Raw genomic sequence first — 16,570 nt, forward strand, 5'->3', positions numbered from 1 at the left:
CATCAGTCTCTACATGAGACTCTACACACCTGTCTCTACATCAGACTCTACACACCTGTCTCTACATCAGACTCTACACACCGGTCTCTACATCAGACTCTACACACCTGTCTCTACATCAGACTCTACACACCGGTCTCTACATCAGACTCTACACATCAGTCTCTACATCAGACTCTACACACCGGTCTCTACATCAGACTCTACATCAGACTCTACATCAATCTACACATCAGTCTCTACATCAGACTCTACACACCTGTCTCTACATCAGACTCTACATCAGACTCTACATCAATCTACACATCAGTCTCTACATCAGACTCTACACACCTGTCTCTACATCAGACTCTACACACCTGTCTCTACATCAGACTCTACACACCTGTCTCTACATCAGACTCTACACACCGGTCTCTACATCAGACTCTACACACCTGTCTCTACATCAGACTCTACACACCGGTCTCTACATCAGACTCTACACACCTGTCTCTACATCAGACTCTACACACCTGTCTCTACATCAGACTCTACATCACACTCTACATCAGACTCTACATCAGACTCTACATCAATCTACACATCAGTCTCTACATCAGACTCTACACACCGGTCTCTACATCAGACTCTACACACCGGTCTCTACATCAGACTCTACACACCGGTCTCTACATCAGACTCTACACACCGGTCTCTACATCAGACTCTACATCAGACTCTACATCAAGCTACACATCAGTCTCTACATCAGACTCTACACACCGGTCTCTACATCAGACTCTACACACCAGTCTCTACATCAGACTCTACACACCTGTCTCTACATCAGACTCTACACACCGGTCTCTACATCAGACTCTACACACCGGTCTCTACATCAGACTCTACACACCGGTCTCTACATCAGACTCTACATCAGACTCTACATCAATCTACACATCAGTCTCTACATCAGACTCTACACACCTGTCTCTACATCAGACTCTACACACCTGTCTCTACATCAGACTCTACACACCGGTCTCTACATCAGACTCTACACACCGGTCTCTACATCACACTCTACATCAGACTCTACATCAGACTCTACATCAATCTACACATCAGTCTCTACATCAGACTCTACACACCTGTCTCTACATCAGACTCTACATCAGACTCTACATCAGACTCTACACACCTGTCTCTACATCAGACTCTACATCAGACTCTACACACCTGTCTCTACATCAGACTCTACATCAGACTCTACACATCAGTCTCTACATCAGTCTCTACATCAGACTCTACATCAATCTACACATCAGTCTCTACATCAGTCTCTACATCAGACTCTACACACCTGTCTCTACATCAGACTCTACATCAGACTCTACACACCGGTCTCTACATCAGTCTCTACATCAGACTCTACACACCGGTCTCTACATCAGACTCTACACACCTGTCTCTACATCAGACTCTACATCAGACTCTACATCAATCTACACATCAGTCTCTACATGAGACTCTACACACCTGTCTCTACATCAGACTCTACACACCTGTCTCTACATCAGACTCTATACACCGGTCTCTACATCAGACTCTACACACCTGTCTCTACATCAGACTCTACATCAGACTCTACATCAATCTACACATCAGTCTCTACATCAGACTCTACACACCTGTCTCTACATCAGACTCTACACACCTGTCTCTACATCAGACTCTACACACCGGTCTCTACATCAGACTCTACATCAATCTACACATCAGTCTCTACATCAGACTCTACACACCGGTCTCTACATCAGACTCTACATCAATCTACACATCAGTCTCTACATCAGACTCTACACACCGGTCTCTACACCAGACTCTACATCAGACTCTACATCAAACTCTACATCAGACTCTACATCAATCTACACACCGGTCTCTACACCAGACTCTACATCAGACTCTACATCAAACTCTACATCAGACTCTACATCAAACTCTACATCAGACTCTACATCAATCTACACACCGGTCTCTACACCAGACTCTACATCAGACTCTACATCAAACTCTACATCAGACTCTACATCAGACTCTACATCAGACTCTACATCGATCTACACATCGGTCTCTACATCAGACTCTACATCAAACTCTACATCAGACTCTACATCAGACTCTACATCAATCTACACACCGGTCTCTACATCAAACTCTACATCAGACTCTACATCAATCTACACACCGGTCTCTACATCAAACTCTACATCAGACTCTACATCAAACTCTACATCAGACTCTACATCAATCTACACACCGGTCTCTACATCAGACTCTACATCAGACTGTACATAAGAAAGGACACAAATCTACACAATGGTCTCTACATCAGACTGCACATCAGACTCTACATCAATCTACACATCGGTCTCTTTAAGGGTTTTTTTTTGTTTTTCCTTTCTTTCTTTCTTTCTTTCTTTCTTTCTTTCTTTCTTTCTTTCTTTCTCTTGTTTGAAGTTATTAACAGGTTACAGGGAAACCCCACAGCAGAAGCTGCTACAGACAAACAGAAATCAGTCAGATCCAGACTTCAGCAGCTCCTAAAGGTTTTTATCTGAAGAAGGTTGAATGTTGAAGAAATTCTTACATCCGCAAAAAACGTTTCCGAAAAATCCGAAATGCGAGTACGGAGAAAGAGCTGCCGATGGGAATCTGGGAAAAATCCAGCAGTGACGTGAAACATCCGGAGAGAAGCTGAAAGGAGCAGCAGGGAGTGTGTGAGGAAGCTGCAGTGTGAGGAGAATAATCATGTTCTTAACACCACAGAGGATAAGGAACACCAGCCTGACACGCTGGATACACGCTCCAAACTGCAGATCACTCCAACATCCTGGTGTGGAAAAGTGCATCACTCACGACAACATGCGGTACATCCGCTCACTGGCCACTTTATTAGGAACACCTGCTCATTCATGCAATTATCCAATCAGCCAATCCTGAAGCAGCATCGGAATCCATGACCCTGTTTTAAACTAGGGCACTTTTTCAAACTCTAAAAATTCCACCTGAAATATTTGACTATTTTTGAGAGAAAATCTCCTCGGATTCGTGGAGTCAAGGACTAAAACTTTAAGAAATCCAAATGATGGCATCTGGACATGAACTGTTTCAGGTTCGTGTATCAGACAGGTTATAGAGAGGATTTTGAAGAGGAAGGGTTAAACTCTCAGAATTTGCTATTTTGTCAGATCTGTATTATTATTTATCATTATTTATTTGAGTGTTTATCTGTTTCATTTGAGGTTTCTCTAAACTTTAAAACTTCATTTTTTTATGTATTTGAGTCACTGTACAGGTTTATGTATACAGTCTAATACTTACTTTCTTGTTCCTCCCCTTTTATTTTCCTTTACTACTTTTTCTTTTCTTTCTTTCTTTCTTTCTTTCTTTCTTTCTTTCTTTCTTTCTTTCTTTCTTTCTTTCCTTCCTTCCTTCAGTTAATTCTTCCTTCCTTCCTTCCTTCCTTCCTTCCTTCCTTCCTTCAGTCAATTATTTCTTTCTTTCTAACCTTCATTCTTTCCTTAAAGAAAAAGAAAGAAAAACTTAATTCATTTGATTTATTTGAGTCACTTCAGGTGTTCATTTCATCCAGTTATAACTGCCTAGTGTTGATGTTAATGATGGAGAGAATATCTTAGCTGACAGGAAGTCCACCTCAGCTCAAATGATCACTCTTTACAGCCGCGCTGAGCAGAAAAGCATCTCAGAACACGTACAAAACATTAAAGTTTAAAGTGGATCAGCTACAACAGCTGAAAATCAGATCAGGTTCCTCTTCTGTCAGCCAGGCACAAGAACCTGAGGATCTCACAGCCACAGACTCACCCACACTGGACAGATGGAGACGAGAAAAGAATAAAAACTCAACTCAGCAGTTTCTGAAACACAACCACGACTCGATTAAAGCCACTGAGATCAGACTTTTTGTTCAGTCTGATGTTCAACGTGATTGTAGGTCGAGCTGCTGCCAGGAGAAAGATTAGAGAACTGCAGAAATGAGCAGGTCTACATGTGTTCCTAATAAAGTGGATGGTCAGTATACTGGAAAATAAGAATCAAATTTTTGTGCAAAAAAATTAATCCTGGTCTCTTAATTTTATAATCACTTTCTATAAACACTTAAACAACATGTACCTCATACTGTATTGAAGAAATAAAACACTTATTTATTATTAATAATTAATTAATCATCAATGCCGGCATTTTGGTTGTTGATACATTTTATTTGTTTATACTATCTATAAACAGCTACAAACATCTATAAACATCAATAAAACACCTATAAACTCTATAAACCATCTATACACTGTCTATAAACAGCTTATAAACATCTGTAAACGTCTATAAACCATCAATAAATCATCTATAAACATCTATAAACCGTCTATAAACCATCTATAAACCATCTATAAACATCTATAAACATCATTCTCTCTCTCTCTCTCTCTCTCTCTCTCTCTCTCTCTCTCTCTATCTATCTCTTATGAAGTTTCTAAGAAAAAAAGCTTCACCTTTTCAAGATCAGATAAAACTCAGTGTGTGAAAAACTCAAGGCAGAGGAGAGATCATTAATACGTTCCTGTCACTGCTGTAAGGACAAAGTGATACACTTCATAAATTTTTGTCATCTCACGGGTTTGATATAAGCCTTACATAAATCCTCCATTATTGCTTTATGAAAGATTTATGCAGAGCTCATGAATGTGTTATGAAGCTCCTCGAAATAAAGTGACCAAAATACCGTACAGCGGAATTACAAGCATGGAAATGCAGATTAGACCACGCCTACACACACACACACACACCTACACATACATACACCTACACACACACACACCTACACATACACACACACACACCTACAGACACACACACACACACACACCTACACACACACACACCTACACACACACACACACCTACACACACACACACCTACACACACACACACACCTACACACACACACACACATACACACACACACCTACACACACACACACACACACACACACACACACACACACCTACACCTACACACACACACACCTACACACACACACACACACACACCTACACACACACACACACACACACACCTACAGACACACACACACACCTACACACACACACACACCTACACACACACACACCTACACATATACACACACACCTACACACACACACACACACACACCTACACATACACACACACACACACACACACACACCTACAGACACACACACACCTACACCTACACACACACACACACCTACACACACACCTACACACACACACACCTACACACACACACACACCTACACACACACACACCTACACACACACACACTCACACACACACTCACACACCTACACACACACACCTACACACACACACACACACTCCTACACACACACACTCACACACCTACACACACTCACCTACACACACACACACACACACACACACACTCACACACACACACCTACACACACACATACACCTACACACACACACACCTACACACACACCTACACACACACACACACACCTACACACACATATACACACATACACCTACACACACACACACATACACACACCTACACCTACACACACACACACCTACACCTACACACACACACTCACACCTACAACTACACACACACACACACACACACACACACACACACACACCTACACACACACACACACATATACACACACACACCTACACACACATACACACACCTACACCTACACACACACACACATACATACACCTACACACTCACACCTACACCTACACACACACACACATACACCTACACACACACACCTACACACACACACACACACATACACACACACACCTACACCTACACACACACACACATACACCTACACATACACACACACACACACCTACACACACACACCTACACCTACACACACACACACATACACCTACACACACACACACATACACCTACACACACACACACACATACACACACACACACATACACACACCTACACACACACACCTACACCTACACACACACACATACACCTACACACACACACACACACATACACACACACACCTACACACACACACACACACCTACACACACACACACACATACACCTACACACACACACACACACATACACACACACACCTACACACACACACACATACACACACACACCTACACACACACACATACACACACACACACACCTACACACACACACACACACATACACACACCTACACCTACACACACACACACCTACACTTACACACACACACTCACACCTACAACTACACACACACACACACACCTACACACACACCTACACACACACACACATATACACACACACACATACACACACACCTACACCTACACACACACACACACATACACACCTACACACACACACATATACACACACACACACACATACACACACACACACCTACACCTACACACATACACCTACACCTACACACACACACATACACAGACACCTACAACTACACACACACACAAACACCTACAACTACACACACACACACACCTACACCCACACCTACACCTACACATACACACACACATACACCACACACACACACCTACACACACACCATAGACACACACACACACCATACACACACACCTACACATAATCATACACTCACACACACCTAATACATACACACACACACCATTCACTCCCACCCACACACACCTCTCACACACACACACATATACCACACACACACAACTAACCCCCCATGCACATCTCACACCCCCCCACACACAGCAACATAATATGAGAATAATCAAGCATCATATTATACATGTACACACACACGCATACACACACACACACACTTTCCCTAATTTGCGAATATTGCGTTTGTTTTAGCACTGAATCAGCACGACTGCACCCAAAATCATGACGAAGCACTTTTCCCTGTTCTGAAGCAGCTGAATTGAATTTTCCGAGCCGAGGTCCAGTTGGAGTAAATTAAAAAGGGTAAATCAATATTACAGAAGCGTCCAGCATTATAGTTTCGTCTGGTCACCAGCTCTGGACAGGAACCTTGAGGCTGGGAGGCTTTTTTCCTGCCAGTGCGGAGTGACTTATCGCTCGGCTCCCTGCAGGCTTCACCCGTAGTTTTTCATTAGAAGGCTGTGAGAATGATCTCTTCTGCAGGGCAAGTGTGTGTAAGTGAGGAGAAAGATGCAGGCCAGGACACCTCTCAACATTTCTGCACACACACACACACACACACATACACACACACACACACACACACACATTTCTGAGTGAGATTCGAGTGTCACTGCACTGCAGAACTTCTTAATAATTGAACATTGTTATTCGGCTTGTTTAAAAGATGCCGCGTGAAGCTGTCAGCCTTCTGCCAAAGCCAGGAATGTGAATATGAAAATGTGTGTGTGTGTGTGTGTGTCTGTTTGTGTGTGCATGTGTGTGTGTGTGCATGCGTGTGTGTATGTGTGTCAAACCATCAACACTGCTCCAAACTAATTAATAGACCTTTAAAAGACAGCATACCTCTGCTTCTCTCTCTCTCTTAGTTCAAAAAATGTCTCCTACAGGAAACCCTGAGTGTAAAAACATACACACACACACACGCAGTCGCAAATAAAGCCAAGGCACTAATAGCTAAACATAATTAACACCCGAGGACGGTGTGGACGGTGCTAATCGCGGTTAATTACCATCGATTTCAAGAGACCTGAAATGACATTTGAGTCAGGAAGTGAAGCTCAAACTCATTATTCAGGATTCAGGATCTTTCCTGATTATCGACGCAGCGAGTGTTTACGCACACACATTCGTTTATCAGTGTACGATACAGATATCGCGATGTTTCAATCAGATTAATTCCTTTATCAGCCTTTTTAAAGCCTTGAAAATGCAGATTTCCATAAAAAGGTTAAAGTCAAAGTTTAGTAGTAACTTTTTTCCTTGCAACTTTTTTCAGCAATTCACATGAAAAATTCCAATCCAACGGAATGTCCAGCCTTCGTCCGGTTCGGTTTCTAACAAGACCAGCCGAAGAGCTACATCATGACATCCAATTTACACTCATAAAAATGACTGAAAATTGTAAATTAATGCTAGCATGCTATTGTGTCTGTAGCTATAGTTTTTAATGCTTTATTGTTTCCATAGCAACAGTTAATTCAGAGGAACTGAGATGCTCCACATACATGGACCTGTTTCATGGCCATTCCACATGATAAATGTAACTATAAACAGATAAAAAAATACAAAATGGAGAAAATCCAAAAAGTAAAGAAGAAATCCAGTATTTTCCCAAGACTTCTGATTTTAATAAACATCGTACTTTTTATCCATTTATAGTTGAATGTATTGTTTCATCAAGCAAGTTAGTTCCTGTTTTCACTTACGTTACAGCAGCTATAAACATCTGTTCACTCACCAGACTCTTGTAAATCTTTGTACACTATCTATTAAAAATTAAATGAACCTATTTGCATTGACTCCGCCCTCTATTTTGCATTTTAGCCCATAAAAAGTTGAATATTCTTCATTAAGATATACATGATACCAAGGACTGAACTAACTGAACTGGTAGCTTCACCCACAGCTGCCACCACTCCAGCAATGCAGAACTGTCACTGCTAGTGTGTGTGTGTGTGTGTGTGTGTGTATGTGTGTGTGTGTATGTGTGTATGTAGAGACCCAGCTGCTACTTCTTCATGCAGAAAATGTCAATGTGGCTCGGGGAGGCAGGCAAACCCTGAAAACCTGCTCCTTTCATGTGGAAACCATGCTGGCCTAACTCAGGTAGAACACACACACACACATCCTGGAAAACTGCATATTAGTTTCCCAAAGGAATCACACCATACTGGTACTCTCAAAGAGAAAGTAGATTATTTGAAATAAGTCGAAGATGTCGCTTGCTTTCACACACACACACACACACAAGCAAACACATCAGTCCCTTACCTTATGTTGCTCATGGTGCTGCCGGCCTCAGATCCTCGTTTGCATCGCTCCAGTTGGGTGGCGACGATTTGGCGCTCAGCCTCCAGCTCTCGAGTCAGTCTCTCAAACTGCAGCTCCTGATCCACAGAGAGAGAGAGAGAGAGAGAGAGAGAGAGAGAGCTTAAAGCAATCAACATGCAAACCAGTGCCAGAAAGAACATTAGAGAAGCATCAAAGACCTCTGGGCGCGACTTCCCTGCACAGCGTTAGACCACAGCATGCTAGTTAATTGCTGCTATGCTTCACTCTTCACTAGTCTTTGAGAAGAAACCAACATTAATGCATAAACCTATAGAACATAAACCACCCACACTGCACGCTTCATGCACATCAACCAACCACGAGGCAGTTCTCCAGTAGTGCAGCTGCATAATTAGCAACTTCTATAGGAGGAAGTGCAGTTCTGGTGCTATAGCAGTGGAATAATGTGTGACAATTCACAGTGCAGAAGCTGAACAATGGTGAAATCGATATGGGGAAATCGCACAACTTTACATTCTTCAGAAAGATGAACACACACCACTGCAGCAGCTGGTACAGTGTGTACAGGGTGCAGCGATACAGTGAGACAGGATACAGTGAGACAGGGACCCTGAGACAGAATATAGAGAGGCAGGATACCCTGAGACAGGGACTCTGAAACAGAATACAGTGAGGCAGAGACCCTGAGACAGAATACAGTGAGACAGGATACCCTGAGACAGGGACCCTGAGACAGAATACAGTGAGACAGGATACCCTGAGACAGAATACAGTGAGACAGAATACCCTGAGACAGAATACAGTGAGACAGGGACCCTGAGACAGAATACAGTGAGACAGGGACCCTGAAACAGGATACAGTGAGACAGGGACCCTAAGAGAGGATATGATGAGACAGAATACCCTGAGATAGGGAGCCTGAGACAGCATACCCTGAGAAAGGATACAGTGAGACAGGGACCCTGAGACAGGACACAGGTGACAGGATAGCCTGAGACAAGATATAGTTACACAGGATATCCTGAGACAGGATACAGTGAGACAGGGACCCTGAGACAGGATATGGTGAGACAGGTCACAGTGAGACAAGATACCCTGAGACAGGATACAGTGAGACAGAATACTCTGAGACAGGATACCCTGAGATAGGATACAGTGAGACAGGGACCCTGGGGCTAACCTGCTGCCTAGTTTATCGCTCACAGATTGATTGGAAATTTCAGAGAATCCCCTGAGGAGCAGGATCTGGATTCTGTCTCCAAAACTACCAGCAGAACAAGAAACATAAGGAGGAAATCTTCAGAAAGGGGTCCAACGTGAATAACCAAACATCCCTAAGCTGCGCATGGCCTTGATTTGCGTACTGGAACACCAGCGAGCTGCTAAAACTGAATCTTTAATAACTCCAGTTCTTCTATCCCTTTATATGTGATTGTTCTTTTCTTTGTTCTTCCCGATTCTCACCCACTAGCTAATCCTTAATCCCCGATCACACACCCCAGGAGGGTGAAGGCTAACACGTGCTTCCTCTGACAATCTCACTGTCTTTTCAAGCTGCTGCTCAGGGAAAGAAGCGCACTTCCTGCCCTGTTCTGCATGCATAAGCTCACAGGTGCCCGTGATTGGCTAGAGTCACTCTGATTGGATCGGAGACAGAGAGTGTATGTTAGCGTTTCTATGGTAACAGTGTATACAGGGTCTTGTTTGGTGCTGTTGACGATCCATTAAAGGCTTATTGTGGTACAGGCATTTATAGCTGCTACAACATATGTAGGAACAGGAACTAACTTGTTTCACAGATGTTCCTCAGTGTTAGAAGTAACTCTAAACAAAAAGTAATCCTAACTTTCTAAAGTTTAGAATGGGTTTTAAAATATCTGGTAGCCTGGTGATAGCAGCCATATGTGAAGCGTAAACATCAATGTTCTTGAGAGAAAGACAGAGAAAAAAAGAGAGAGAGAGAGAGAGAGAGAGAGAGAGAGAGAGAGAGGATCTCATAATGTTTGTCTAAATGAAACCTTGAGGCACTGACTATAAATCAGATCTCCAGAACATCTCAAGGACGTTCCAGTTGGGATTGTGAGTGAATCACCAGCTCCTGTAACGGTGTGTTCTAGAGCAGGACAGCTGAGGTGATCAGTCAGCTTCAGCACGTTGGCTGCGAGCCTCTGATACCAACCACATCCTCTTTAAACCAAGCGTGGTGTTAGAGAGCGAGATCTCCTGAAACCTTCAGCAAACTTCTCAGCACTCACATCCCAAACAGGTCAAAATGACACAATCAATCAAAATCAGACTTCAAATCAAAGTCTCTGCTGCTATTTGTTACATGCGTACCTGCTTTAAATACTAGCGAGCGCTACAAGATCAATGGCTGCCTGATTCGCTGGCTACATGCACAGGACTGCATAATGGGACAGAGTATCGATCCAGCCTCTGAGGCTATTTGTGCCCTGATGATATCTCCATCCAAAAAAAACACCTCAGCGTGCACCATTCAGTCCCAAATGGACACTTGGCGGTAAGAAGCAAACATGTCTTTCATCCCCCTTCCCGCTCCCTGCCCCTCCCTCACTGCAAGCGCGATTCCCAACTTTCAGCAAACGAAAATAGATCAATCTTTTTTTTTTATACTTACATCATAGGTGGCTGGTGTTCAAGCTGTGCAAATGAAAAGCTTCTCAAAAGCCAGAACAATTCTGAACGAAGAGAGGTTTCATAAGGAAATAAGCTGTTTGGAAAAATCCAAGAAATCCGTTGTCTTTTGCGTCTTGCAAAAAAGATGCAAAGCAAGCTTCAGAGAATTCTAAATCCAAGTGCGGAGTTGCTCAAGTTCAGCATTGGAGCCGCGAGGCAGCAGAGCGAGGCATCCGTCCTGTCCCTGTCGACTTCCCCCGGAATCCGCGGACCGGATTGAGGTAGTGTCTGGCTCCGTCTAGCTCCAACTGCTCTGCAATCCGTGCCTTATTGGCCAAATTCCTGCACTGGTTTGAGACACGGTCCTCTGCCGCCTCCCTGTCACACACAGCAGCCACTCAGCCAGGCACAAAAGTCACCATGGCAACGGGGGATCCAGCAGCCTCCCGCCCTTTTTTTCCACTGAGTGCTCAGCATTTCATCACAAAAGATGCCCCTCCTACAGGCTTCACACGCCGAATGCCCACCTCCATCCGAGAGCTTTACAATCGCTCTGCGCGGAAAGGAGGAGGCGCGTCACTGAATGCCAAAAAGAGCGGCTGTCAATCACCGCACATGTTGCTATGACTTCCTTTTTGTTATCTTCTTCTTCTCTCTGTCTAGCTGTCATCCTTTCCGTCACTCCAGCAGCTTTGTCTAAAAATATGAAATCTCCTGAAATCACGGCAAACTCTCACAGCGAGTCAGTCACCGGGATGAAACGGAGTGTGAAGGCATTATGTGTTCTGAACTGGTAAAAATACAGATAGGAATACGAGGAAGACTACCTGTTACTCTTCTAGGGTTTTTTAAAGCTTACCCGAAAGGTTTACGGTGCATCCAGAAATTTTATGCATTTACATTCATTCATTCATTCATTCATTCATGAAGCTGCTGGAGTGATGCAGCTGAGGTTGAGGAACTGAGGAAGCCTTAATCTGACATCTGGGCCACGCCCACTTCTGCTCTAATGCCTCATTCGTCAGAGCTCAGGTGTAGAAATCAGAGCTCAGTATGATGTATTTCTGACCTCTATGCAGTGGAGATGTTCATCTTTTGATAGCAACAAGCCAAAGAGCTAACTGGTGAGTGATACAAGTGATTAAAGTTTTTCTTGCCAAAGGTCAACTAATGAGTCACGGTTACAGATTCTACGAGCGAATACGCAGAATACAGATGTTCATCGATCTATGGATCAAACACTCAGTGTGTTTAATATACAGTGTGACTCATTCGAAGGTAAGAAGTTTTACTGATAATGCTGTGAGCGGCCATGTTGATCTGATGTCACTGGCTGAACTCAGAGTTGAGGCCACAAAGATCCTGAGTAGCAAGAAGAGTTAAAGGAGGAGTTCAGTGGGGAAATAAAGGAGGGGTTCAGGGGGAGTTAAAGGAGGGGTTCGGGGGGATTAAAAGAGGGGTTCGGAGGGAATTACAGGAGGAGTTCAGGGGAGTTGAAGGAGTTAAAGGAGGAGATCAGGGGGTGATAAAGGAGGAGTTCAAGGGGAGATAAAGGAGGAGATCAGGGGGTGATAAAGGAGGAGTTCAGGAGGAGAAAAAAGGAGGAGTTCAGGGGAAGATAAAGAAGGAGTTCAGGGGGAGATAAAGGAGGAGTTCAGGGGGAGATAAAGGAGGAGTTCAGGGGGAGATAAAGGAGGAGTTCAAGAGAGATACAGCATGAGTTCAGAGGGAGATAAAGGAGGAGTTTGTGGGAGATAAAGGAGGAGTTTGTGGGAGATAAAGGAGGAGTTCAGGGGAGATAAAGGAGGAGTTTGTGGGAGATAAAGGAGGAGTTCAGGGAAGATAAAGGAGAAGTTTGTGGGACATAAAGGAGGAGTTCAGGGGGAGATAAAGGAGGAGTTCAGGGGGAGATAAAGGTGGAGTTCAGGGGGAGATAAAGGAGGAGTTCAGGGGGAGATAAAGGAGGAGTTCAGGGGGCGATAAAGGAGGAGTTTGTGGGAGATAAAGGAGGAGTTCAAGGGGAGATAAAGGAGGAGTTCAGGGGGAGATAAAGGAGGAGTTTGTGGGAGATAAAGGAGGAGTTTGTGAGAGATAAAGGAGGAGTTTGTGGGAGATAAAGGTGGAGTTCAGGGGGAGATAAAGGTGGAGTTCAGGGGGAGATAAAGGAGGGGTTTGTGGGAGATAAAGGAGGAGTTCAGGGGGAGATAAAGGAGGGGTTCAGGGGGAGATAAAGGTGGAGTTCAGGGGGAGATAAAGGAGGGGTTTGTGGGAGATAAAGGAGGAGTTCAGTGGAGATAAAGGAGGAGTTCAGGGGGAGAAAAAGGAGGAGTTCAGGGGGAGATAAAGGAGGAGTTCAGTGGAGATAAAGGAGGAGTTCAGGGGGAGAAAAAGGAGGAGTTCAGGGGGAGATAAAGGAGGAGTTCAGGGGGAGATAAAAGAGGAGTTCAGGGGGAGATAAAGGAGGAGTTTGTGGGAGATAAAGGAGGAGTTCAGGGGGAGATAAAGGAGGAGTTTGTGAGAGATAAAGGAGGAGTTTGTGGGAGATAAAGGTGGAGTTCAGGGGGAGATAAAGGAGGAGTTTGTGAGAGATAAAGGAGGAGTTTGTGGGAGATAAAGGTGGAGTTCAGGGGGAGATAAAGGAGGAGTTCAGGGGGAGATAAAGGAGGAGTTCAGGGGGAGATAAAGGAGGGGTTCAGGGGCAGATAAAGGTGGAGTTCAGGGGGAGATAAAGGAGGAGTTCAGGGGGAGAAAAAGGAGGAGTTCAGGGGGAGATAAAGGAGGAGTTCAGTGGAGATAAAGGAGGAGTTCAGGGGGAGAAAAAGGAGGAGTTCAGGGGGAGATAAAGGAGGAGTTCAGGGGGAGATAAAAGAGGAGTTCAGGGGGAGATAAAGGAGGAGTTTGTGGGAGATAAAGGAGGAGTTCAGGGGGAGATAAAGGAGGAGTTCAGGGGGAGATAAAGGTGGAGTTCAGGGGGAGATAAAGGAGGAGTTCAGGGGGAGATAAAGGTGGAGTTCAGGGGGAGATAAAGGTGGAGTTCAGGGGGAGATAAAGGAGGAGTTCAGGGGGAGATAAAGGTGGAGTTCAGGGGGAGATAAAGGTGGAGTTCAGGGGGAGATAAAGGAGGAGTTCAGGGGGAGATAAAGGTGGAGTTCAGGGGGAGATAAAGGAGGAGTTCAGGAGGAGATAAAGGAGGAGTTCAGGGGAAGATAAAGGAGGAGTTCAGGGGGAGATAAAGGAGGAGTTCAGGGGGAGATAAAGGAGGAGTTCAGGAGGAGATAAAGGAGGAGTTCAGGGGAAGATAAAGGAGGAGTTCAGGGGGAGATAAAGGAGGAGTTCAGGGGGAGATAAAGGAGGAGTTCAGGAGGAGATAAAGGAGGAGTTCAGGGGAAGATAAAGGAGGAGTTCAGGGGGAGATAAAGGAGGAGTTCAGGGGGAGATAAAGGAGGAGTTCAGGAGGAGATAAAGGAGGAGTTCAGGGGAAGATAAAGGAGGAGTTCAGGGGAGATAAAGGAGGAGTTCAGGGGGATCTTTGGGGATCTGTGTTTTTTCCAGTTTGGTTGAGTTGAGATACGGATAGTGGTATTGTGTTAAATAAAAGAACAAAAAAAGCTAACACAAAAAGCATTAACCAATTAACACTGGAAATGTATAAAAACAGCAGAGCAGAGCGAGGCTACATCCTGGTTTATTGGAGGCAGTGCTCTGTCTCCTGACTCAGCCAGAGAGTGTCACTCGCTCCAGCATGCATTATTCAGAGCCTGGACGCTGCTACATCACTCGGCGCTAAACGGCCCGTCTGATCCAGCATGTGCTAAATTAGACCCAAATCCGTGCCAAGGAGCCATCCTGGAGGCGAGGCAGTGTTTTTATGCAGTCAAGCTGCAAGTCGTATACAACTGCCAGCTCTGCAAGCTGCACACAAACATTTCATGAGTGTGTGAAAGATGAGATGCTGACTTTACAGCTTTTATGACATTGCCAACAATAAGGGCTTAAAATCTCAAACTAAAATTTAACATCTAATAACTAACAAAATATCAGCAGTGAAACGATGAGGGCGGAGCCATCGCAAGGCCTCGGGGGTGGAGTAATACCACATATGCTAATCAGAAACATTTCATTCAAACAAATATAAACACTTAGCCTTTGAATCATTCTGATTCTATAGTGTCATTTCTGCTGTTTTTTATTGATCTGTCTAGATTTAGGCTCCGCCCACACATAACGTTATAACGTTTTGTCAATTTTTTTAGTTTTCTCCTGGCCACTGAGTATGTGTTGGGTCACTGAAGGCAAAGATTTTCAGATGTTTAGCAGTTTTTAAAAAAATTTCCAGCGTTTTCTTGTGAACAGAAAAAATGTACCTTTTGGAAAACGTTAATGCGACGACGTGGTCAGTCCCCATACATGACTTCTAATTTGTTAATCTTTTTTCTTGCTTTTCTTTTTCTCTACCGCACCACACGTAGCACTTAACGAAGCATTTGATGTTAGTTTTCTGACTTTATCGCCCCCTCCTGGACTGCCCATGAAATCATGAAACCTTTTTTTTTTGGTAAAAAATTCTCCTATATAGACAGAAATTTTCATGAATTACATTTTTAAAAATATCTGTACAGGGCCTAATTTTTTTTGGAATTTTCTCATCTGAATTTATTTTAAAGAAGGCTAATGAGGCTGCATCTACACACTGAGCTAGAAAGAGTTCAGCTCCAGAGCTCCAGCCTTCATTCTGCTCCATTTCGTTTCCTTCTAAATGCTGAAGCTCTTGATTTTAATCCAATTCGAAGATCTTATTCCCTCAAATCGCTGTGTTTTAATTGAAAGATGAAAGTCCCTG

The 16,570-nt window shown here is 43.9% G+C and overlaps 1 protein-coding gene across 5 annotated transcripts in view; it reads right to left on the minus strand.

The window, feature by feature from the left end:
* Positions 1-16,570, minus strand: part of ctnnd2a (catenin (cadherin-associated protein), delta 2a) — a 298,449-nt gene that overhangs the window by 193,194 nt on the left and 88,685 nt on the right. For 4 of the 5 annotated variants that reach the window (XM_058376504.1, XM_058376506.1, XM_058376508.1 and 1 more), the window contains one exon: positions 9,073-9,188. In XM_058376504.1, the coding sequence (XP_058232487.1) occupies positions 9,073-9,188 (116 nt within the window). Of the gene's footprint in view, positions 1-9,072; positions 9,189-11,731; positions 12,075-16,570 lie in introns of those variants that run through there. The other variant, XM_058376507.1, reaches the window with a different exon arrangement.

The sequence above is a fragment of the Hemibagrus wyckioides genome, linkage group LG23, assembly GCF_019097595.1.
Source record: "Hemibagrus wyckioides isolate EC202008001 linkage group LG23, SWU_Hwy_1.0, whole genome shotgun sequence".
NCBI lineage: Eukaryota > Metazoa > Chordata > Actinopteri > Siluriformes > Bagridae > Hemibagrus > Hemibagrus wyckioides.